The sequence below is a fragment of the Oncorhynchus nerka genome, unplaced genomic scaffold (assembly GCF_034236695.1).
Source record: "Oncorhynchus nerka isolate Pitt River unplaced genomic scaffold, Oner_Uvic_2.0 unplaced_scaffold_1191, whole genome shotgun sequence".
NCBI classification, from domain to species: domain Eukaryota; kingdom Metazoa; phylum Chordata; class Actinopteri; order Salmoniformes; family Salmonidae; genus Oncorhynchus; species Oncorhynchus nerka.
Genome location: NW_027040150.1, coordinates 144,462 through 170,472, shown reverse-complemented (window position 1 = coordinate 170,472; position 26,011 = coordinate 144,462). Strand labels below are relative to the sequence as shown.

At 42.1% G+C, this 26,011-nt stretch overlaps 1 protein-coding gene across 5 annotated transcripts in view; it reads right to left on the bottom strand.

The window, feature by feature from the left end:
- Nucleotides 1–6: 6 nt before the first annotated feature.
- The window catches only part of LOC135569191 (NLR family CARD domain-containing protein 3-like), a 48,953-nt gene continuing 22,948 nt past the window's right edge, over nt 7–26,011 (bottom strand). For 4 of the 5 annotated variants that reach the window (XM_065015987.1, XM_065015989.1, XM_065015988.1 and 1 more), the window contains 10 exons: nt 23,997–24,113; nt 7,256–7,372; nt 6,928–7,012; nt 6,569–6,797; nt 4,401–6,192; nt 3,940–4,113; nt 2,208–2,381; nt 1,635–1,808; nt 1,030–1,076; nt 7–600 (listed from right to left, as the gene is read on the bottom strand). In XM_065015987.1, coding sequence (XP_064872059.1) covers nt 71–600; nt 1,030–1,076; nt 1,635–1,808; nt 2,208–2,381; nt 3,940–4,113; nt 4,401–6,192; nt 6,569–6,797; nt 6,928–7,012; nt 7,256–7,372; nt 23,997–24,113 — 3,439 coding nt within the window. In that variant the 3' untranslated portion in view covers nt 7–70. The remainder of the gene's footprint in view (nt 601–1,029; nt 1,077–1,634; nt 1,809–2,207; nt 2,382–3,939; nt 4,114–4,400; nt 6,193–6,568; nt 6,798–6,927; nt 7,013–7,255; nt 7,373–23,996; nt 24,114–26,011) is intronic. The other variant, XM_065015990.1, reaches the window with a different exon arrangement.

Here is a 26,011-nt window from a genome sequence, read left to right as displayed (position 1 = left end):
GTGTCCAGTCAGTGTGTGTGTGTGTCCTGTGTGTGTGTGTCCTGTGTGTGTGTGTCCGTGTGTCAGGTTATTATTTCAGGGACACTGAGTCGCCAAAATAATAAACCCTAAACCCTGGATAGAGGGGCTCAGTGAATGTGGAGGTGAATGTGATCAGGTGGGTCAGTGTGTCAGAGGAGGCTCTATAGAAGGACAGAGTGCCGGCTGGCCAGTCCAGATACACTCCTACTCTGTGGGAGCTGGAGGAGGGGACGTCTATGGTAGTGGGATTATTATTGTGATAGGCAGTGTAACTGATGTCAGAGCAGGACAGACTCCAGGACTTGTTATTGTCTCCAAGACAACAGTCCTTAACCCTTCCTCTCCTGTTGATTCCTTTATATGTCACTCCTATACCAACCCCTCTCCCACTCCACTCTACCTCCCAGTAGCAGCGCCCAGTCAGACCCTCTCTACACAGCACCTGTCCCCAGTCCTCAAATCTCTCTGGGTGATCAGGATACGGCTGCTCCTCTATCCTACATGTCACCTTTCTGTTCTCCTCAGACAGAGAGAGGTGTCTGTTTACTGTGTTTGGGTCCAGTGTGAGATCACAGGCATCTGATGGATGAAACCAGACACAATATTAGAAATCATCATCATTCACATTAGAATGTTAACTCACTTTTCACTCATTCATTTAATGTAGATGTTTCTAGGTATCAAAAGGAGAAGTTAAGGTAACTTGAGACTTGTTGAATGATCATATGTTATACTGTCTGGTAATATAAAACACACTTATTCACATTAATTACACACACACACCCTGAACACACATTTCCAATGTAACATGAACACGCCACACACACACACACACACACACAGTCAAATCAACTCTTTGTAAACGTTGGTGTCCCTGATTTCTGATTCTGTAGAACTACAGCTGATATTTAATATGACCAAGTCAGTAATGATGGTGGTCTTTGACTTTGACTTAACTTGAAATAAGACTTATTCTTAGTCATATTCTTCACAGCAGTCAACACTCACATTTTCTAAGCCCAGGTTTCATTCTGTTCTCTCCACCATGTTCCACACTGTAGCGGTAAGCAGAAGAACAGACAGTCATTGAGGGATACACACACACACACACACACACACACTGGTGACACACACACACACACACAGGAGACAGACACATACAGGAGACAGACACACACACACACAGGAGACAGACACACACACACACAGGAGACAGACACACACACACACAGGAGACAGACACACACACACACACAGGAGACAGACACACACACACACACAGGAGACACACACACACACACAGGAGACACACACACACACAGGAGACACACACACACACAGGAGACAGACACACACACACACAGACAGGAGACAGACACACACACACAGGAGACAGACACACACACACACACACACAGGAGACAGACACACACACAGGAGACAGACACACACACACACACTGGCCACACACACACACACTGGAGACACGCAAACATATAACATCACACAGTCAGCATATAACTTTGTCCAAGTGGTGGTCAGAATGTTTGTCTTAACTAGCCTGATAAGTCAAACATGTCTGATATGAACATTGACATAAACCCTCTACATACTTGAGTTTCTCCAGTCTGCAGTGTGGATCCTCCAGTCCAGCAGAGAGCAGTCTGACTCCTGAGTCTCCTGGGTGATTGTAGCTCAGGTCCAGCTCTCTCAGGTGTGAGGGGTTTGACCTCAGAGCTGAGACCAGAGAAGCACAGCCTTCCTCTGTGACTAGACAGCCTGACAGCCTGCAAAGAGTCAAATCATATTAAAATCACACTGATATTCTTTGGTGGTGAAAATAGTGACAGTATATTTTTTCAACATATTCAGATATATCAGTGTCCTGAAACCTTCCATATCTATTCATAAAATAGTGTATCATCATAAAAATGACAAATGATCAAAGTATTGCCTGCAGATAGAAACATGTATAGTACAAATATTATAGTAGACTGACCAGACCAGTTTAAAAAGCAGTATCAGTCAGAAGACAGACAGTGAGGAATCAGATTTAGCAAAGCACCACATTTAAAACTGTAAGCTTCACTGTCCAAACACATATGGTGTGGACTGTGTGTGTCTGGTAAACACATGTGGATCTGGTGAACAGTTATCACTTGTTGACCAACTACAGGAATACTGACCTCAGAGTCTCCAGTTTACAGTGGGGATTCCCCAGTCCAGCAGAGAGCAGCTTCACTCCTGAATCCTTCAGGTCATTGTTACTCAGATCCAGCTCTCTCAGGTGTGAGGGGTTTGAACTGAGAACTGAGACCAACACTTCACAGGATGTGTCTGTGAGTTTACAGACAGTGAGTCTGCCAACACAGAAGAAATACAATGACAGACAGGTTGTATTAAAATATTTCGCTTAGCTTTCTCTGCTTACACTGTAACCTGTGCACAAATAACGTGTTGGGTTTAGCCTCAGACCAGAGAGGCCTAGAAATGACACATTTTCCAAGTATTGCTTGTAGATAGAAAGATGCATATTAACAAATATGTGAGTAGACTGACCAGACCAGTTTAAAAATCAGTATCAGTCAGAAGACAGACAGTGAGGTATCAGATTTAGATTGTATTGAGTATTCAGTCCACACAATATCTATTTAGACAGTGAGGTATCAGATGTAGATTGTATTGAGTATACAGTCCACACCATATCTATTTAGACAGTGAGGTATCAGATTTAGATTGTATTGAGTATACAGTCCACACCATATCTATTTAGACAGTGAGGTATCAGATTTAGATTGTATTGAGTATACAGTCCACACCATATCTATTTAGACAGTGAGGTATCAGATTTAGATTGTATTGAGTATACAGTCCACACCATATCTATTTAGACAGTGAGGTATCAGATGTAGATTGTATTGAGTATACAGTCCACACCATATCTATTTTGACAGTGAAGCTGACATTTTAAATGTGGCTCTATACTCCAACATTTTGGATTTGAGGTCAAATGTTTCATATGAGGTGACAGTTTATAATGTCACCTTTAATTTGAGGGTATTTTAAGACATATGTGTTTCACTATTAAAAATGAAAACAATTTATGTTTCCAGTCTCCCCATTAGAAGAAGTCTTAAGTATTCTGAACAATTCACTCATAGTGTATTAAAATAGTCAAAAATGTAGTTTTTTGTCATAAACTCGTTGGTTGCATTTGCAGTTTGTTTTGGTTGTGTTTTTGGTTGTGTTTTGCCCAACAATAAAATGGTGGATCTCTCACCATTACCAATAACAGAGGCTACAACAAAACATACTAACCTCTCACCATTACCAATAACAGAGGCTACAACAAAACATGCTAACCTCTCACCATTACCAATAACAGAGGCTACAACAAAACAGACTAACCTCTCACCATTACCAATAACAGAGGCTACAACAAAACATGCTAACCTCTCACCATTACCAATAACAGAGGCTACAACAAAACATGATAACCTCTCACCATTACCAATAACAGAGGGGGTATGATGTTTGTACCTCTAACTTTCTCATTCATCATCATTCACGATTAATTCATAATTATGGTAGCATCCACATGAATGTAGAAGTGTTCAGAAACATCTTCTATTCTTACTGACAATACAAGTGAAGTGACTCCAAAATGAAGGGACATTATTCACCATTCAGTTTCTATTAGGAAAAACATCCCAAACACAACCAAGACAAACTGCAAATGAATTCAACAAGTTAGTAGAATCACAAGCTTGATGTAATCACTGCAGGCTTGGAATATGGGACCAAATACTAAACGTATGACTACTTTAATACACTATAAGTGAATATAACCGAATAATTACGACTTTTCAAATGGGAGAACTACATACATAAAGTGCTTTCATATCTGATAATACTGACCTCAGAGTCTCCAGTTTACAGTGGGGATTCCCCAGTCCAGCAGAGAGCAGCTTCACTCCTGAATCCTTCAGGTCATTGTTACTCAGATCCAGCTCTCTCAGGTGTGAGGGGTTTGACCTCAGAGCTGAGACCAGAGAAGCACAGCCTTTCTCTGTGATTCCACAGCCTGACAGCCTGACAAAGAGATAATCATGACTTCACAAACACACTGTTCATTTAACACCAGTAGTGTAGAAGGACAATGGTAGATGCATTTGGTTTATTCTCTCAAACAACATATAGATTAATCTTCCGTCTCCTAGAATTGTATGGTCATATTGTTATACTAATGTGAAAATCAATGAATTTATTCAATATGTTTTTACAATATAATATTATATACATATTATAATACATATTTTTCTCTAAACTGAATATTTCTTCCTGATGATGAGTTCTTAAATGTCATTTTATTTACTCACAGAGCAGCTCTGGAGGCTTTGACCACTGGCAGCAGCCTCAGAAGACCTTCCCCTGATCTGGAGTATTTCTTCAGGTCAAACACATCCAGCTCCTTTTCTGAAGTCAGCAACACAAAGACCAGAGCTGACCACTGTGCAGGTGACAGTTTGGGTTTTGAGAGACTTCCTGATCTCAGGTATCTTTGAATCTCCTCCACTAGAGAATGGTCATTCAGTTCATTCAGACAGTGGAACAGATTGATGCTCCTCTCTGGAGAGAGATTCTCCCTGATCTTCTTCTTGATGTACTTGACTGTTTCTTCATGGCTCTGTGAGCTGCTTCTCGTCTTTGTCAGTAGACCTCGTAAGTGCTTCTGATTGGACTCCAGTGAGAGGCCCAGAAGGAAGCGGAGGAAAAGGTCCAGGTTTCCTGTCTCACTTTGTAAGGCTTTATCCACAGCACTCTTGTAGAAAGTAACTTTACGCCTTTGTTTGATCCTCACAGAAAAGTTCCTGGACGTTGATTGCAGTTTGTCCATTAGATTCTCATTGTTGTTGATGAATGAGAGGAACACATATACAGCAGCCAGAAACTCCTGAATGCTCAGATGAACAAAGCAGTACACCTTGTCCTGGTACAGCACACATTCCTCTTTAAAGAGCTGTGTGCACAATCCTGAGTACACTGAGGCTTCATTGACATCAATGCCAGCCTCTTTCAGGTCTTCTTCATAGAAAATCAGATTTCCATTCACAAGCTGTTGAAAAGCCAGTTTTCCCAGTGACAGAATGCTCTCTTTATTCCAGTGTGGACCTGTCCCTTCTTTCCCAAGATACTTTTCATTCTTCTGTTTGGTATGAAACTCCACAAGGTGTGTGTACATCTCAGTCAGAGTCTTGGGCATCTCTTCTCTCTTATGTTTCAGCATGTGTTCAAGGACTGTTGCAGAAATCCAACAGAAGACTGGAATGTGGCACATGATGTGGAGGCTCCTTGATGTCTTTATGTGTGAGATGATTCTGCTGGCCAGGTCCTCATCACTGAATCTCTTCCTGAAGTACTCCTCCTTCTGTGGGTCATTGAACCCTCGTACCTCTGTCACCTGGTCAACACACCCTGAAGGGATCTTATTGGCTGCTGCAGGTCGGGTAGTTATCCAGAGGAGAGCAGAGGGGAGCAGATTTCCCTTGATGAGATTTGTCAGCAGAACATCCACTGAGGTTGACTCTGTGACGTCCCAACAGATCTTGTTCTTCTGGAAGTCTAGGGGCAGTCGGCACTCATCCAGACCATCAAAGATGAACAGAACTTTGTACTTGTTGTAGTTGGAGATTCCTGATTGTTTGGTTTCCATTGAGAAGTGATTAAGAAGTTCAATGAAAGTGTGTTTGTCCCCTTTCATCAAATTCAGCTCCCGGAAAGGGAATGAAAATACAAATTGGACATCCTGATTTGCTTTTCCTTCAGCCCAGTCCAGAATGAACTTCTGCACAGAGACTGTTTTTCCAATGCCAGCGACTCCCTTTGTCAGCACAGTTCTGATAGGTTTGTCTTGTCCAGTTAAGGGTTTGAAGATGTCGTTACATTTGATTGGAGTCTCTGGTCTTGCTTGTTTCCTGGTTGTTGTCTCAATCTGTCTCAGCTCATGTTCATTATTGACCTCTCCTGTTCCACCCTCTGTGATGTAGAGCTCTGTGTAGATCTTATTGAGAAGTGTTGGGTTTCCTTGTTTAGCGATCCCCTCAAATACACATTGAAACTTCTTCTTTAGATTAGATTTGAGTTCACGTTGGCAAATCACAGCAAGCTCATCTGAATGAAGAAATAACACAGAGGATATTAATATTACGTCTGTTTTAATGTCTACAGTATTGTAGGACTGTTATAAAGTTTTACATTATAATAATGTATTCTCTTAACTGACTGTATAAATGTGTAAATGTTTTCATAATGCATTACAGACTGGTGTGACTGATTATATTATTATTGGTATTATTGATGGTATTATTAATGTTCTCTCTCTAAATGAATCACCACAACACATCCCTGCTGCTACTTGATGAGGTCACTAGGTGTTGTGTTCAGGCTGCTACAATATCATTGAGTTACACAGCTACTTTAGCTGTACTTTAGCTACAGCTTTTAAATGTTATAAAACAGCATTCAACATGAGGCAGACAGATCTTACATTTCTCCAGTGTGTCAGCAAGCTCCTTCTGGTTCATTTTCCTCAGGATGTGCAGTGTGATCTTCAGAGCCCCCTCTCTGGCACTGCTCTCCTGCTTCTCATCTTCAGCATCCACCACTTCCTTATCCTGCTTCTGACTCTCAAAGCCTTCTGGGAATTCTGGACTAAGAATCCTCTTGAACATCTTCAGCTCGTTCTTCACAAATGTCATAATTTTATCTTCAAGCATCTGGAATAAATTAAGTAAATAAGTTAAGCAAGAGAATAAAATGCTTTCTCATTAACACATTAATGAATGATTGACAGATCAACTTTACTTGAGGTAAACAAAAACAAATGTATATAACAGGACCACATACACTGAATATGGAGGCCAGGTCTGTTTGATGACTCTGGGAAGACTGACCACTGAGAATCTCTGACTCTGATCTCTCCTGTTGGTTTCTGTGGACAAAACATGAGATTACATCTCCTCATCCAGGGAGTACACACACACACACACACACACACACACACAGGGAAGGAATGTTGTGTTAGTTTAATATTGTTTTAGGACTACGAAAATTGATAAAAGGATGAGCCTATGGATTATGAAAACAACAACAATAAATGGGAAAATGGGAGAGGAGAAATGACTAGAGACAGTGTTGTTTAACTCACTGACCAGGAACCATGAGTTCTTCTTACCTTTGTTCAGTAGAAAAGTCTCCCTCTCTCAACTCTGGAGGAGGATCCATAGACCAGTCACTCTTCATGGACACACAGCTGGGAACAGGGGAGGCTGGTCTCTCCTGCTTGATTGGGCTTCAACACAACAGAGACAAACATTACATCTCTCATCTACTCTGAGCTCAGATGGGGAAACATAAGAAGAGTTTCATTACAAAACGCTATATATCACTTTTCAGAAATGTTCGTAAATTAGCTTTTTTATTTAAAAGAAATTATGAAAGAGATTGCTGTTTTTTTCCACTATCTAATCACGGGGTTGTTCACTATCTAATCATGGGGTTGTTCACTATCTAATCATGGGGTTGTTCACTATCTAATCATGGGGTTGTTCACTATCTAATCATGGGGTTGTTCACTATCTAATCATGGGGTTGTTCACTATCTAATCATGGGGTTGTTCACTATCTAATCATGGGGTTGTTCACTATCTAATCATGGGGTTGTTCACTATCTAATCATGGGGTGGTTCACTATCTAATCATGGGGTTGTTCACTATCTAATCATGGGGTTGTTCACTAGCTAATCATGGGGTTGTTCACTATCTAATCATGGGGTTGTTCACTATCTAATCATGGGGTTGTTCACTATCTAATCATGGGGTTGTTCACTATCTAATCATGGGGTTGTTCACTATCTAATCATGGGGTTGTTCACTATCTAATCATGGGGTTGTTCACTATCTAATCATGGGGTTGTTCACTATCTAATCATGGCATGGGGTTGTTCACTATCTAATCATGGGGTTGTTCACTATCTAATCATGGGGTTGTTCACTATCTAATCATGGGGTTGTTCACTATCTAATCATGGGGTTGTTCACTATCTAATCATGGGGTTGTTCACTATCTAATCATGGGGTTGTTCACTATCTAATCATGGGGTTGTTCACTATCTAATCATGGGATTGTTCACTATCTAATCATGGGGTTGTTCACTATCTAATCATGGGATTGTTCACTATCTAATCATGGGGTTGTTCACTATCTAATCATGGGGTTGTTCACTATCTAATCATGGGATTGTTCACTATCTAATCATGGGGTTGTTCACTATCTAATCATGGGGTTGTTCACTATCTAATCATGGGGTTGTTCACTATCTAATCATGGGGTTGTTCACTATCTAATCATGGGGTTGTTCACTATCTAATCATGGGGTTGTTCACTATCTAATCATGGGGTTGTTCACTATCTAATCATGGGGTTGTTCACTATCTAATCATGGGGTTGTTCACTATCTAATCATGGGGTTGTTCACTATCTAATCATGGGGTTGTTCACTATCTAATCATGGGGTTGTTCACTATCTAATCATGGGGTTGTTCACTATCTAATCATGGGGTTGTTCTCTATCTAATCATGGGGTTGTTCACTATCTAATCATGGGGTTGTTCACTATCTAATCATGGGGTTGTTCACTATCTAATCATGGGGTTGTTCACTATCTAATCATGGGGTTGTTCACTATCTAATCATGGGGTTGTTCACTATCTAATCATGGGGTTGTTCACTATCTAATCATGGGGTTGTTCACTATCTAATCATGGGGTTGTTCACTATCTAATCATGGGGTTGTTCACTATCTAATCATGGGGTTGTTCACTATCTAATCATGGGGTTGTTCACTATCTAATCATGGGGTTGTTCACTATCTAATCATGGGGTTGTTCACTATCTAATCATGGGGTTGTTCACTATCTAATCATGGGGTTGTTCACTATCTAATCATGGGGTTGTTCACTATCTAATCATGGGGTTGTTCACTATCTAATCATGGGGTTGTTCTCTATCTAATCATGGGGTTGTTCACTATCTAATCATGGGGTTGTTCACTATCTAATCATGGGGTTGTTCACTATCTAATCATGGGGTTGTTCACTATCTAATCATGGGGTTGTTCACTATCTAATCATGGGGTTGTTCACTATCTAATCATGGGGTTGTTCACTATCTAATCATGGGGTTGTTCACTATCTAATCATGGGGTTGATCTATGACATGTGTTTGTTTGAAATCTATCACTTGATGGTTTCCTTTCAGAGGGACAAATAATCATGTTTTTTTTGTTGCAAAATGCTATATATCTGCCGCAAAATGTGACCGACTCTATTTGCAATGGTGTTTTTCACATTGGATAAAAGCAGAGACTCAGCTAGAAAAGTGAGTTGAGGAACAATGGGAAAGTCTTTCTGCTTTGAATGTTGATGAACTTGAAACCTCACGTTTGAGAAAATGGCCTTTGAATGTTTTGGTTCCTACTGGAGAGCTCTTCTTTGTCTACAGGGCTGTTACTTTGGCAGATAATGTCACCCATCTAAATAAATAGTTATATATATATATATATATAACAACTGCAGTAGTACTGAATAATGTTTAATTCCTTACTAATGTATTAATTATTAGTTATTAATTACTCAGAATTGCAAAATATAAGATTTTCTAGTTAATTTGACCACTTTCCACCAGAAAATAACAATTTATTGCATTACAAACAATTAAACAGACTTTTTGGTATATACAGCAGCAGGAGCATGTATATATACAAAGGTATGTGGACACCCCTTCAAATTAGTGGATTCGGCTATTTCAGCCACACCTGTTGCTGACAGGTGTATAAAATCGAGCACACCACCATGCAATCTCCATAGACAAACATTGGAAGTAGAATGACCTTACTGAAGAGCTCATTGACTTTCAACGTTGCACCATCATAGGATGCCACTTTTTCAATTTCGTCAAATTCCTGCTCTGCTAGAGCTGCCCCCCGGTCAATTGTAAGTGCTGTTATTGGGAAGTGGAAACGTCTAGGAGCAACAACGGCTCAACCGTGAAGTGGTAGGCCACACAAGTTCACAGAACGGGCCCGCCAAGTGCGAAAGCGCATTAAAATGGTCTGTCTTCGTTGCAAAACCCACTACCGAGTTCCAAACTGTAACGTCAGCAAAATAACTGTTTCTCGGGAGCATCACGGCAATGGGTTTCCATGGCCAAGCATCCACACACAAGATCACCATGCGCAATGCCAAGCATCGGCTTGAGTGGTGTAAAGCTCACCACCATTGGACTCTTGAACAGTGGAAATGTGTTCTTTGGAGTTATGAATCACACTTCACCATCTGGCAGTCCAATGGACGATTCTGGGTTTTGCGGATGCCAGAAAAACGCTACCTGCCCAAATGCTTACTGCCAACTGTAAAGTTTGGTGGAGGAATAATGGTCTGGGGCTGTTTTTCATGGTTCGGGCTAGGCCCCCTAGTTCCAGTGAAGAGAAATCTTAATGCAACAGCATAAAATGACAATCTAGACGATTCCTTGCTTCCAACTTGGTGACAACAGCTTGGGGAAGGCCCTTTCCTATTTCATCATGACAATGACCCCGTGCACAAAGCGAGGTCCATACAGAAATTGCTTGTCGAGATCAGTGTGGAAGAACTTGACTGGCCTGCACAGAGCCCTGACCTCAACCCCATTGAACACCTTTGGGAAGTATTGGAACGCTGACTTCGAGCCAGGCCTAAAAACCCAACATCAGTGCCCGACCTCCCTAATGCTCTTGTGGCTGAATGGAAGCAAGTCCCAGCAGCAATGTTCCAACATCTAGTGGAAAGCCTTCCCAGAAGAGTGTAGGCTGTTATAGCAGCAAAGGGGGGACCAACTCCATATTAATGCCTATGATTTTGCAATGAGATGTTCGACTAGCAGGTGCCCACACACTTTTGGTCATGTAGTGTATATCACCTAATCTAAATCAAATCAAACTGTATTGGTCACAATGTCTGAGCAGCATAGACTAAGGTACAGTAGAACAGTATAGAATACAGTATATACATATGAGATGAGTAATACATAGACTAAGATACAGTAGATTAGTATAGAATGCAGTATATACATGTGAGATGAGTAATGCCAGATATTTATAGCCTGGGCCAGATTCTTTTCACAACATTTCCAACAGAGACCATCAGGTTGGTCGGCATGATTGGTGATCATACTGTAGCTCAAACCTACTGTGACTGTTGAATGTCTGACGACGATCTAACTTTATAATAGTTTGTAGTGAATCTTTGCCTGAGTTTCATTCCAAAACACAATATATCCATTTTCAGAAATGTTAATAAATGAGCTTTTATTGTTTAAAGCATTTCTGAAAGAGATTGGTGTGTTTTTCCACTATTCCACAGAACTAGGAGAGGGACCGACTTCGGCAGAAGTCGTGACAACACCTCTGAATGCTCTGCTATGAAAAGTCAACCAACATTTTTTATTATTTTTTTTATTTCACCTTTATTAACCAGGTAGGCTAGTTGAGAACACCTTTATTTAACCAGGTAGGCTAGTTGAGAACACCTTTATTTAACCAGGTAGGCTAGTTGAGAACACCTTTATTTAACCAGGTAGGCTAGTTGAGAACACCTTTATTTAACCAGGTAGGCTAGTTGAGAACACCTTTATTTAACCAGGTAGGCTAGTTGAGAACACCTTTATTTAACCAGGTAGGCTAGTTGAGAACACCTTTATTTAACCAGGTAGGCTAGTTGAGAACACCTTTATTTAACCAGGTAGGCTAGTTGAGAACACCTTTATTTAACCAGGTAGGCAAGTTGAGAACACCTTTATTTAACCAGGTAGGCTAGTTGAGAACACCTTTATTAACCAGGTAGGCTAGTTGAGAACACCTTTATTTAACCAGGTAGGCTAGTTGAGAACACCTTTATTTAACCAGGTAGGCTAGTTGAGAACACCTTTATTTAACCAGGTAGGCTAGTTGAGAACACCTTTATTTAACCAGGTAGGCTAGTTGAGAACACCTTTATTTAACCAGGTAGGCTAGTTGAGAACACCTTTATTTAACCAGGTAGGCTAGTTGAGAACACCTTTATTTAACCAGGTAGGCTAGTTGAGAACACCTTTATTTAACCAGGTTGGCTAGTTGAGAACACCTTTATTTAACCAGGTAGGCTAGTTGAGAACACCTTTATTTAACCAGGTAGGCTAGTTGAGAACACCTTTATTTAACCAGGTAGGCTAGTTGAGAACACCTTTATTTAACCAGGTAGGCTAGTTGAGAACACCTTTATTTAACCAGGTAGGCTAGTTGAGAACACCTTTATTTAACCAGGTAGGCTAGTTGAGAACACCTTTATTTAACCAGGTAGGCTAGTTGAGAACACCTTTATTTAACCAGGTAGGCTAGTTGAGAACACCTTTATTTAACCAGGTAGGCTAGTTGAGAACACCTTTATTTAACCAGGTAGGCAAGTTGAGAACACCTTTATTTAACCAGGTAGGCTAGTTGAGAACACCTTTATTAACCAGGTAGGCTAGTTGAGAACACCTTTATTTAACCAGGTAGGCTAGTTGAGAACACCTTTATTTAACCAGGTAGGCTAGTTGAGAACACCTTTATTTAACCAGGTAGGCTAGTTGAGAACACCTTTATTTAACCAGGTAGGCTAGTTGAGAACACCTTTATTTAACCAGGTAGGCTAGTTGAGAACACCTTTATTTAACCAGGTAGGCTAGTTGAGAACACCTTTATTTAACCAGGTAGGCTAGTTGAGAACAAGTTCTCATTTACAACTGCGACCTGGCCAAGATAAAGCATAGCAGTGTGAACAGACAACAGCACAGAGTTACACATGGAATAAACAATTAACAAGTCAATAACACAGTAGGGAAAAAAATTGTCTATATACATTGTGTGCAAAAGGCATGAGGAGGTAGGCAATAAATAGGCCATAGGAGTGAATAATCACAATTTAGCAGATTAACACTGGAGTGATAAATGATCAGATGATCATGTGCAAGTAGAGATCCTGGTGTGCAAAGAGCAGAAAAGTAAATAAATAAAAACAGTATGGGGATGAGGTAGATTGGGTGGGCTATTTACAGATGGACTATGTACAGCTGCAGCAATCGGTTAGCTGCTCAGATAGCAGATGTTTAAAGTTGGCGAGGGAAATAAAAGTCTCCAACTTCAGCGATTTTTGCAATTCGTTCCAGTCACAGGCAGCAGAGAACTGGAAGGAAAGGCGGTCAAATGAGGTGTTGGCTTTAGGGATGATCAGTGAGATACACCTGCTGGAGCGCATGCTACGGGTGGGTGTTGCCATCGTGACCAGTGAACTGAGATAAGGCGGAGCTTTACCTAGCATGGACTTGTAGATGACCTGGAGCCAGTGGGTCTGGCGACGAATATGTAGCGAGGGCCAGCCGACTAGAGCATACAGGTCGCAGTGGTGGGTGGTATAAGGTGCTTTAGTGACAAAACGGATGGCACTGTGATAAACTGCATCTAGTTTGCTGAGTAGAGTTTCGGAAGCTATTTTGTAGATGACATCGTCGAAGTCGAGGATCGGTTGTGTATTGGTTCCCGACTTCCCTGAACAGTTGCATATCGCGGGGACTATTCGATGCTATTGCAGTCCGCTGGTCGAGGGCAGTCAGGTCTGGAGTGAACCAAGGGCTATATCTGTTCTTAGTTCTGCATTTTTTGAACGGAGCATGCTTATCTAAGATGGTGAGGAAGATACTTTTAAAAGAATAACCAGACATCCTCAACTGACAGGATGAGGTCAATATGATTCCAGGATACCCGGGCCAGGTCGATAAGAAAGGCCTGCTCGCAGAAGTGTTTTAGGGAGCGTTTGACAGTGATGAGGGGTGGTCGTTTGACCGCGGACCCGTAGCGGATACAGGCAATTAGGAAGTGATCACTGAGATCCTGATTGAAGACAGCGGAGGTGTATTTGGAAGGCAAGTTGGTCAGGATAATGTCTATGAGGGTGCCCATGTTTACAGATATAGGGTTTTAGCTGGTGGGTTGCTTGATGATTTGTCTGAGATTGGGGGCATCTAGCTTAGATTGTAGGACTGCCGGGGTGTTAAGCATATCCCAGTTTAGGTCACCTAACAGAAGCTAGATGGGGGCGATCAATTCACAAATGGTGTCTAGGGCACAGCTGGGAGCTGAGGGGGGTCGGTAGCAGGCGGCAACAGTGAGAGACTTATTTCTGGAGAGATTCATTTTTAAAATTAGAAGTTCAAACTGTTTGGGTATGGACCTGGAAAGTATGACATACTTTGCAGGCTATCTCTGCAGTAGATTGCAACTCCTCCCCCTTTGGCAGTTCTATGTTGACGGAAAATGTTATAGTTGGGTATGGAAATCTCTGAATTTTTGGTGGCCTTCCTAAGCCAGGATTCAGACACGGCAAGGATATCAGGGTTGGCAGAGTGTGCTAAAGCAGTGAGTAAAACAAACTTAGGGAGGAGGCTTCTGATGTTGACATGCATGAAACCAAGGCTTTTTCGATCACAGAAGTCAACAAATGAGGGTGCCTGGGGACATGCAGGGCCTGGGTTTACCTCCACATCACCCGCGGAACAGAGGAGGAGAAGGATGAGGCTATCAAAACTGGTCACCTAGAGCGTTGGGGACAAAGAATAAAAGGAGCAGATTTCTGGGTGTGGTAGAACATATTCAGGGCATAATGTGCAGACAGGGGTATGGTGGGGTGCGGGTACAGCGGAGGTAAGCCCAGGTACTGGGTGATGATAAGAGAGGTTGTATCTCTGGACATGCTGGTTATAATGGGTGAGGTCACCACATGTGTGGGAGGTGGGACAAAGGAGGTATCAGAGGTATGAAGAGTGGAACTAGGGGCTCCATTGTAAACTAAAACAATGATAACTAACCTGAACAATAGCATACAAGGCATATTGACATTTGAGAGAGACATACAGCGAGGCATAAAGTAATCGCAGGTGTTGATTGGGAGAGCTTGCTAAAACAACAGGTGAGATAAAAACAGCTAATCAGCTAACACAACAACAGCAGGTAAAATGGCGATGACCAGGCAGAGAGGGTCGGATTAACTACACACAGAGCCTGAGTTCGCGGCTGGGGCCAACAGATAAAACATAAATAAACAGAATGGAGTACCGTGATTAATGGACAGTCCAGCAGGCATCAGCTATGTAGCCAAGTGATCATAGTGTCCAGCAGGCATCAGCTATGTGGCCAAGTGATCATAGTGTCCAGCAGGCATCAGCTATGTAGCCAAGTGATCATAGTGTCCAGCAGGCATCAGCTATGTGGCCAAGTAATCATAGTGTCCAGCAGGCATCAGCTATGTGGCCAAGTAATCATAGTGTCCAGCAGGCATCAGCTATGTGGCCAAGTAATCATAGTGTCCAGGGAGCAGCAGTAGATGGAACAGGGAGGCCGCCACTACGCTAGCACACGGGCGACAGAGCGTTTAAAGTTAGTAGCCTGGGGGTGGTAGGGGGGTCTGCTCAGACGGAGGCCGGTTGAAGGCACAGCGGATAGACTATTCGTCGGCAGACCAGTCGTGGTGGTGCGGCGGGGCGCCGTGTCGACAGAGAACTTGGTACTGGCTGCCACGGTGGGTGCAAGCTAGGTGTGAAGATCAGAAGTAGTGGTCCTGGGATTACGAATCCGGTGTTGTAGTGGAGAGACAGTCCGATACTGGTAGACTGGCGAGTATTATCCAGGCTAAAAACAGGGCTGGTATCTGTGCAGAAGGTAAAAGCCGCTAGCAGTGGCTAGCAATGACTAAATAGCTTGTAGCTAATTAGCTGGTTTGCTTCTGGTGGTTCTTGAATGTGTTCTAAAATTAAAAATAATAGTGATTCCGTATCACATTGGGTGAGGCAGGTTTACTCCTCAGGTACTGACCAATTGCACCCTCTATAACCACTGTGATTATTGTTTGACCCTGCTAGTAGTGTGTGAACATTTGAACATCTTGAAGAATGATTTGAACTTAATGGCCATGTTCTCTTATAATCTCTCCCCAGCACAGACAGAAGAGGACTGGTCACCCCTCAGAGCCTGGTTCCTCTCTAGGTTTCTTCCTAGGTTCGTAACTTTCTAGGGAGTTTTTCTAGCCACCGTGCTTCAACATCCGAACATGATCTCTTCAGCACGAGACGACCGTTACACCCAACGACGTGTTTCTGCCAATGAGCTTCAAATCAGATCAAATTGTATTTCTCACATGAGCCGAATACTACAGGTGTCCACCTTCCCTTACTTTACTGTGAAATGTTGACTGATGAGCTCTTTCCCAACAATGCAGATAAAAGTACGAAAAATGTGCTAAAAGAAACAATAATGAGACTATAAGGAGAACCAGTACTGAGTCAATATGCAGGGTACCAGGTAGTTGTGGTAATAATGAGACTATAAGGAGTACCAGTACTGAGTCAATGTGCAGGGTACCAGGTAGTTGAGGTAATAATGAGGCTATAAGGAGTACCAGTACTGAGTCAATGTGCAGGGTACCAGGTAGTTGAGGTAATAATGAGACTATAAGGAGAACCAGTACTGAGTCAGTGTGCAGGGTACCAGGTAGTTGAGGTAATAATGAGACTATAAGGAGAACCAGTACTGAGTCAATGTGCAGGGTACCAGGTAGTTGAGGTAATAATGAGGCTATAAGGAGAACCAGTACTGAGTCAATGTGCAGGGTACCAGGTAGTTGAGGTAATAATGAGGCTATAAGGAGAACCAGTACTGAGTCAATGTGCAGGGTACCAGGTAGTTGAGGTAATAATGAGACTATAAGGAGAACCAGTCCTGAGTCAATGTGCAGGGTACCAGGTAGTTGAGGTAATAATGAGACTATAAGGAGTACCAGTACTGAGTCAATGTGCAGGGTACCAGGTAGTTGAGGTAATAATGAGACTATAAGGAGTACCAGTACTGAGTCAATGTGCAGGGTACCAGGTAGTTGAGGTAATAATGAGACTATAAGGAGTACCAGTACTGAGTCAATGTGCAGGGTACCAGGTAGTTGAGGTAATAATGAGACTATAAGGAGAACCAGTACTGAGTCAATGTGCAGGGTACCAGGTAGTTGAGGTAATAATGAGACTATAAGAAGTACCAGTACTGAGTCAATGTGCAGGGTACCAGGTAGTTGAGGTAATAATGAGACTATAAGGAGTACCAGTACTGAGTCAATGTGCAGGGTACCAGGTAGTTGAGGTAATAATGAGACTATAAGGAGTACCAGTACTGAGTCAATGTGCAGGGGTACCAGGTAGTTGAGGTAATAATGAGACTATAAGGAGTACCAGTACTGAGTCAATGTGCAGGGTACCAGGTAGTTGAGGTAATAATGAGACTATAAGGAGAACCAGTACTGAGTCAATGTGCAGGGTACCAGGTAGTTGAGGTAATAATGAGACTATAAGGAGTACCAGTACTGAGTCAATGTGCAGGGTACCAGGTAGTTGAGGTAATAATGAGACTATAAGAAGTACCAGTACTGAGTCAATGTGCAGGGTACCAGGTAGTTGAGGTAATAATGAGACTATAAGGAGAACCAGTACTGAGTCAATATGCAGGGTACCAGGTAGTTGAGGTAATAATGAGACTATAAGGAGTACCAGTACTGAGTCAATGTGCAGGGTACCAGGTAGTTGAGGTAATAATGAGACTATAAGGAGTACCAGTACTGAGTCAATGTGCAGGGTACCAGGTAGTTGAGGTAATAATGAGACTATAAGGAGAACCAGTACTGAGTCAATATGCAGGGTACCAGGTAGTTGAGGTAATAATGAGACTATAAGGAGTACCAGTACTGAGTCAATGTGCAGGGTACCAGGTAGTTGAGGTAATAATGAGACTATAAGGAGTACCAGTACTGAGTCAATGTGCAGGGTACCAGGTAGTTGAGGTAATAATGAGACTATAAGGAGTACCAGTACTGAGTCAATGTGCAGGGTACCAGGTAGTTGAGGTAATAATGAGTCTATAAGGAGTACCAGTACTGAGTCAATGTGCAGGGTACCAGGTAGTTGAGGTAATAATGAGACTATAAGGAGTACCAGAACTGAGTCAATGTGCAGGGTACCAGGTAGTTGAGGTAATAATGAGACTATAAGGAGTACCAGTACTGAGTCAATGTGCAGGGTACCAGGTAGTTGAGGTAATAATGAGACTATAAGGAGTACCAGTACTGAGTCAATGTGCAGGGTACCAGGTAGTTGAGGTAATAATGAGACTATAAGAAGTACCAGTACTGAGTCAATGTGCAGGGTACCAGGTAGTTGAGGTAATAATGAGACTATAAGGAGTACCAGTACTGAGTCAATGTGCAGGGTACCAGGGTGTTGAGGTAATAATGAGACTATAAGGAGAACCAGTACTGAGTCAATGTGCAGGGTACCAGGTAGTTGAGGTAATAATGAGGCTATAAGGAGTACCAGTACTGAGTCAATGTGCAGGGTACCAGGTAGTTGAGGTAATAATGAGACTATAAGGAGTACCAGTACTGAGTCAATGTGCAGGGTACCAGTTAGTTGAGGTAATAATGAGGCTATAAGGAGTACCAGTACTGAGTCAATGTGCAGGGTACCAGGTAGTTGAGGTAATAATGAGACTATAAGGAGTACCAGTACTGAGTCAATGTGCAGGGTACCAGGTAGTTGAGGTAATAATGAGACTATAAGGAGTACCAGTACTGAGTCAATGTGCAGGGTACCAGGTAGTTGAGGTAATAATGAGACTATAAGGAGAACCAGTACTGAGTCAATGTGCAGGGTACCAGGTAGTTGAGGTAATAATGAGACTATAAGGAGAACCAGTACTGAGTCAATGTGCAGGGTACCAGGTAGTTGAGGTAATAATGAGACTATAAGGAGTACCAGTACTGAGTCAATGTGCAGGGTACCAGGTAGTTGAGGTAATAATGAGACTATAAGGAGTACCAGTACTGAGTTAATGTGCAGGGTACCAGGTAGTTGAGGTAATAATGAGACTATAAGGAGTACCAGTACTGAGTCAATGTGCAGGGTACCAGGTAGTTGAGGTAATAATGAGACTATAAGAAGTACCAGTACTGAGTCAATGTGCAGGGTACCAGGTAGTTGAGGTAATAATGAGACTATAAGGAGAACCAGTACTGAGTCAATATGCAGGGTACCAGGTAGTTGAGGTAATAATGAGACTATAAGGAGTACCAGTACTGAGTCAATGTGCAGGGTACCAGGTAGTTGAGGTAATAATGAGACTATAAGGAGTACCAGTACTGAGTCAATGTGCAGGGGTACCAGGTAGTTGAGGTAATAATGAGACTATAAGGAGTACCAGTACTGAGTCAATGTGCAGGGTACCAGGTAGTTGAGGTAATAATGAGACTATAAGGAGTACCAGTACTGAGTCAATGTGCAGGGTACCAGGTAGTTGAGGTAATAATGAGACTATAAGGAGTACCAGTACTGAGTCAATGTGCAGGGTACCAGGTAGTTGAGGTAATAATGAGACTATAAGAAGTACCAGTACTGAGTCAATGTGCAGGGTACCAGGTAGTTGAGGTAATAATGAGACTATAAGGAGTACCAGTACTGAGTCAATGTGCAGGGTACCAGGTAGTTGAGGTAATAATGAGACTATAAGGAGTACCAGTACTGAGTCAATGTGCAGGGTACCAGGTAGTTGAGGTAATAATGAGACTATAAGAAGTACCAGTACTGAGTCAATGTGCAGGGTACCAGGTAGTTGAGGTAATAATGAGACTATAAGGAGTACCAGTACTGAGTCAATGTGCAGGGTACCAGGTAGTTGAGGTAATAATGAGACTATAAGGAGTACCAGTACTGAGTCAATGTGCAGGGTACCAGGTAGTTGAGGTAATAATGAGACTATAAGGAGTACCAGTACTGAGTCAATGTGCAGGGTACCAGGTAGTTGAGGTAATAATGAGACTATAAGAAGTACCAGTACTGAGTCAATGTGCAGGGTACCAGGTAGTTGAGGTAATAATGAGACTATAAGGAGTACCAGTACTGAGTCAATGTGCAGGGTACCAGGGTGTTGAGGTAATAATGAGACTATAAGGAGAACCAGTACTGAGTCAATGTGCAGGGTACCAGGTAGTTGAGGTAATAATGAGGCTATAAGGAGTACCAGTACTGAGTCAATGTGCAGGGTACCAGGTAGTTGAGGTAATAATGAGACTATAAGGAGTACCAGTACTGAGTCAATGTGCAGGGTACCAGTTAGTTGAGGTAATAATGAGGCTATAAGGAGTACCAGTACTGAGTCAATGTGCAGGGTACCAGGTAGTTGAGGTAATAATGAGACTATAATGAGTACCAGTACTGAGTCAATGTGCAGGGTACCAGGTAGTTAAGGTAATAATGAGACTATAAGGAGTACCAGTACTGAGTCAATGTGCAGGGTACCAGGTAGTTGAGGTAATAATGAGACTATAAGGAGTACCAGTACTGAGTCAATGTGCAGGGTACCAGGTAGTTGAGGTAATAATGAGACTATAAGAAGTACCAGTACTGAGTCAATGTGCAGGGTACCAGGTAGTTGAGGTAATAATGAGACTATAAGGAGTACCAGTACTGAGTCAATGTGCAGGGTACCAGGTAGTTGAGGTAATAATGATACTATAAGAAGTACCAGTACTGAGTCAATGTGCAGGGTAGCAGGTAGTTGAGGTAATAATGAGACTATAAGGAGTACCAGTACTGAGTCAATGTGCAGGGTACCAGGTAGTTGAGGTAATAATGAGACTATAAGGAGTACCAGTACTGAGTCAATGTGCAGGGTACCAGGTAGTTGAGGTAATAATGAGACTATAAGGATTACCAGTACTGAGTCAATGTGCAGGGTACCAGGTAGTTGAGGTAATAATGAGACTATAAGGAGTACCAGTACTGAGTTAATGTGCAGGGTACCAGGTAGTTGAGGTAATAATGAGACTATAAGGAGTACCAGTACTGAGTCAATGTGCAGGGTACCAGGTAGTTGAGGTAATAATGAGACTATAAGGAGTACCAGAACTGAGTCAATGTGCAGGGTACCAGGTAGTTGAGGTAATAATGAGACTATAAGGAGTACCAGTACTGAGTCAATGTGCAGGGTACCAGGTAGTTGAGGTAATAATGAGACTATAAGGAGTACCAGTACTGAGTCAATGTGCAGGGTACCAGGTAGTTGAGGTAATAATGAGACTATAAGAAGTACCAGTACTGAGTCAATGTGCAGGGTACCAGGTAGTTGAGGTAATAATGAGACTATAAGGAGTACCAGTACTGAGTCAATGTGCAGGGTACCAGGTAGTTGAGGTAATAATGAGACTATAAGGAGTACCAGTACTGAGTCAATGTGCAGGGTACCAGGTAGTTGAGGTAATAATGAGTCTATAAGGAGTACCAGTACTGAGTCAATGTGCAGGGGTACCAGGTAGTTGAGGTAATAATGAGACTATAAGGAGTACCAGAACTGAGTCAATGTGCAGGGTACCAGGTAGTTGAGGTAATAATGAGACTATAAGGAGTACCAGTACTGAGTCAATGTGCAGGGTACCAGGTAGTTGAGGTAATAATGAGACTATAAGGAGTACCAGTACTGAGTCAATGTGCAGGGTACCAGGTAGTTGAGGTAATAATGAGACTATAAGAAGTACCAGTACTGAGTCAATGTGCAGGGTACCAGGTAGTTGAGGTAATAATGAGACTATAAGGAGTACCAGTACTGAGTCAATGTGCAGGGTACCAGGGTGTTGAGGTAATAATGAGACTATAAGGAGAACCAGTACTGAGTCAATGTGCAGGGTACCAGGTAGTTGAGGTAATAATGAGACTATAAGGAGTACCAGTACTGAGTTAATGTGCAGGGTACCAGGTAGTTGAGGTAATAATGAGACTATAAGGAGTACCAGTACTGAGTCAATGTGCAGGGTACCAGGTAGTTGAGGTAATAATGAGACTATAAGGAGTACCAGAACTGAGTCAATGTGCAGGGTACCAGGTAGTTGAGGTAATAATGAGACTATAAGGAGTACCAGTACTGAGTCAATGTGCAGGGTACCAGGTAGTTGAGGTAATAATGAGACTATAAGGAGTACCAGTACTGAGTCAATGTGCAGGGTACCAGGTAGTTGAGGTAATAATGAGACTATAAGAAGTACCAGTACTGAGTCAATGTGCAGGGTACCAGGTAGTTGAGGTAATAATGAGACTATAAGGAGTACCAGTACTGAGTCAATGTGCAGGGTACCAGGTAGTTGAGGTAATAATGAGACTATAAGGAGTACCAGTACTGAGTCAATGTGCAGGGTACCAGGTAGTTGAGGTAATAATGAGTCTATAAGGAGTACCAGTACTGAGTCAATGTGCAGGGTACCAGGTAGTTGAGGTAATAATGAGACTATAAGGAGTACCAGAACTGAGTCAATGTGCAGGGTACCAGGTAGTTGAGGTAATAATGAGACTATAAGGAGTACCAGTACTGAGTCAATGTGCAGGGTACCAGGTAGTTGAGGTAATAATGAGACTATAAGGAGTACCAGTACTGAGTCAATGTGCAGGGTACCAGGTAGTTGAGGTAATAATGAGACTATAAGAAGTACCAGTACTGAGTCAATGTGCAGGGTACCAGGTAGTTGAGGTAATAATGAGACTATAAGGAGTACCAGTACTGAGTCAATGTGCAGGGTACCAGGGTGTTGAGGTAATAATGAGACTATAAGGAGAACCAGTACTGAGTCAATGTGCAGGGTACCAGGTAGTTGAGGTAATAATGAGGCTATAAGGAGTACCAGTACTGAGTCAATGTGCAGGGTACCAGGTAGTTGAGGTAATAATGAGACTATAAGGAGTACCAGTACTGAGTCAATGTGCAGGGTACCAGTTAGTTGAGGTAATAATGAGGCTATAAGGAGTACCAGTACTGAGTCAATGTGCAGGGTACCAGGTAGTTGAGGTAATAATGAGACTATAAGGAGTACCAGTACTGAGTCAATGTGCAGGGTACCAGGTAGTTGAGGTAATAATGAGACTATAAGGAGTACCAGTACTGAGTCAATGTGCAGGGTACCAGGTAGTTGAGGTAATAATGAGACTATAAGGAGTACCAGTACTGAGTCAATGTGCAGGGTACCAGGTAGTTGAGGTAATAATGAGACTATAATGAGTACCAGTACTGAGTCAATGTGCAGGGTACCAGGTAGTTGAGGTAATAATGACACTATAAGGAGTACCAGTACTGAGTCAATGTGCAGGGTACCGGGTAGTTGAGGTAATAATGAGACTATAAGGAGTACCAGTACTGAGTCAATGTGCAGGGTACCAGGTAGTTGAGGTAATAATGAGACTATAAGGAGTACCAGTACTGAGTCAATGTGCAGGGTACCAGGTAGTTGAGGTAATAATGAGACTATAAGGAGTACCAGTACTGAGTCAATGTGCAGGGTACCAGGTAGTTGAGGTAATAATGAGACTATAAGGAGTACCAGTACTGAGTCAATGTGCAGGGTACCAGGTAGTTGAGGTAATAATGAGACTATAAGGAGAACCAGTACTGAGTCAATGTGCAGGGGTACCAGGTAGTTGAGGTAATAATGATATTTCAATGTAGGTAATATGTATGGATAAAATATACAAGGATAGATATTACTTCTCCTCATCCAAGGAATGCACACACACACACACACACACACACACACACACACACACACACACACACACACACACACACACAGGGAGGGAATGTTGTGTTTGTTTAATATTGTTTTAGGACTCTGAAAATGGACAAAATGATGAGCCTATGGATTATGAAAACAACAACAATAAATGGGAAAATGGGAGGAGAAATGACTAGAGACAGTGTTGTTTAACTCACTGACCAGGACCCATGAGTTCTTCTTACCTTTGTTCAGTAGAAAAGTCTCCCTCTCTAAAGTTTAGAGGAGGCTCCATAGACCGGTCACTCTTCATGGACACACAGCTGGGAACAGGGGAGGCTGGTCTCTCCTGCTTGATTGGTCTTCAACACAACAGAGACAAACATTACATCTCTCATCTACTCTGAGCTCAGATGGGGAAACATAAGAAGAGTTTCATTCCAAAATGCTATGTATCCATTCTATGTCTTTTCATAACATTATGTTGAGATCTGGGTCCATATGGCCAAAGTGTCGCAGAGTAGAAAATTGGTCGTATAAGTGCTGAGAATAAAGACATTTTACACATATGGGTATAAATTACCTAGCTACCTAGTCAGCAGATGTTTTGGACACCTCGTGAGCTGTCCTAAGTAGTTAAGAGTTAACAGCAGGTGTCCTAAGTAGTTAAGAGTTAACAGCAGGTGTCCTAAGTAGTTAAGAGTTAACAGCAGGTGTCCTAAGTAGTTAAGAGTTAACAGCAGGTGTCCTAAGTAGTTAAGAGTTAACAGCAGGTGTCCTAAGTAGTTAAGAGTTAACAGCAGGTGTCCTAAGTAGTTAAGAGTTAACAGCAGGTGTCCTAAGTAGAAAGAGTTAACAGCAGGTGTCCTAAGTAGTTAAGAGTTAACAGCAGGTGTCCTAAGTAGTTAAGAGTTAACAGCAGGTGTCCTAAGTAGTTAAGAGTTAACAGCAGGTGTCCTAAGTAGTTAAGAGTTAACAGCAGGTGTCCTAAGTAGTTAAGAGTTAACAGCAGGTGTCTTGATAATACTATAGAATAATGCAGTGAGTCAGTGGTTCCTGCTCCACATGTAATTGTTTTGTAGTAGTTAAAAATAATGTTTTTATATTTCTATATGATCAATCCATAAATAATATTGACCAACATGCAACAGTATGTCTTGTGCTTTTGGCAATGATTTATGTATAATAATGATGTATAACAAGTGATACCATGTATGTCTGCATAGCATTTTGTCTTCATTTTGGCAGATTAACTCATGTTGGAGTTGGAGCTGTGACCGAAAGGTGGCTTTTTCGAATCCCGGGCCGGGCGCTGGAAAAAACAGGTGGAATTGATCTGACCACTGGAGGGCTGCTGGGTTCACATCCTCAAAACATGAACCTTTTGTTGATCAGAACTCTAGAGTTTCTTCTTCACTGAACCCCAAAATATATATAACTTTTATTGATTTCATATTTTAAGGAAGTGATAGAAGCCTTTTTATAAGGAACCTTGTTTTCTAAACACGTTTTTCTTTTGATGATTTATTTATCTACATCATGTTATTTCAAGTTCTCCCTTTGGAGCGCAACATCATATTGTTAAAAAATACTCCTAAATTGGGGATGGATATAAATTGGGCAATTGAAGGCGTCTAGGGTGTAATATGTGTTCGATGAAAATGAACATTGTATGAAACGTTGTAGGCAACATTATTGGAAGGGACTTGATGCCTACTATGGCAAAGCTATTTAGAGTTGTTAAACGGGTGTGAAGAGAGTGTTGATGTAACGGTTATATTGTCAATATTCTGCTGGTAACAACCATCACAATTGGTTAAAATATGCATTCCATTATATTAGTCAATAATTAAGAGAAGGCAAAGTGGTTGTGTCATGTAAAAATCCTATCAAATGTCTGACATTGCAACGAGTACAGTCAGAGTGCCGCGGAACCCCTGCAGTACCTCCCCAGACCCCGGATTGAGAACCCCTGCAGTACCTCCACAGACCCCGGATTGAGAACCCCTGCAGTACCTCAACAGACCCCGGATTGAGAACCCCTGCAGTACCTCCACAGACCCGGATTGAGAACCCCTGCAGTACCTCCACAGACCCCGGATTGAGAACCCCTGCAGTACCTCCACAGACCCCGGATTGAGAACTCCTGCAGTACCTCCACAGACCCCGGATTGAGAACCCCTGCAGTACCTCCACAGACCCCGGATTGAGAACCCCTGCAGTACCTCCACAGACCCCGGATTGAGAACCCCTGCAGTAC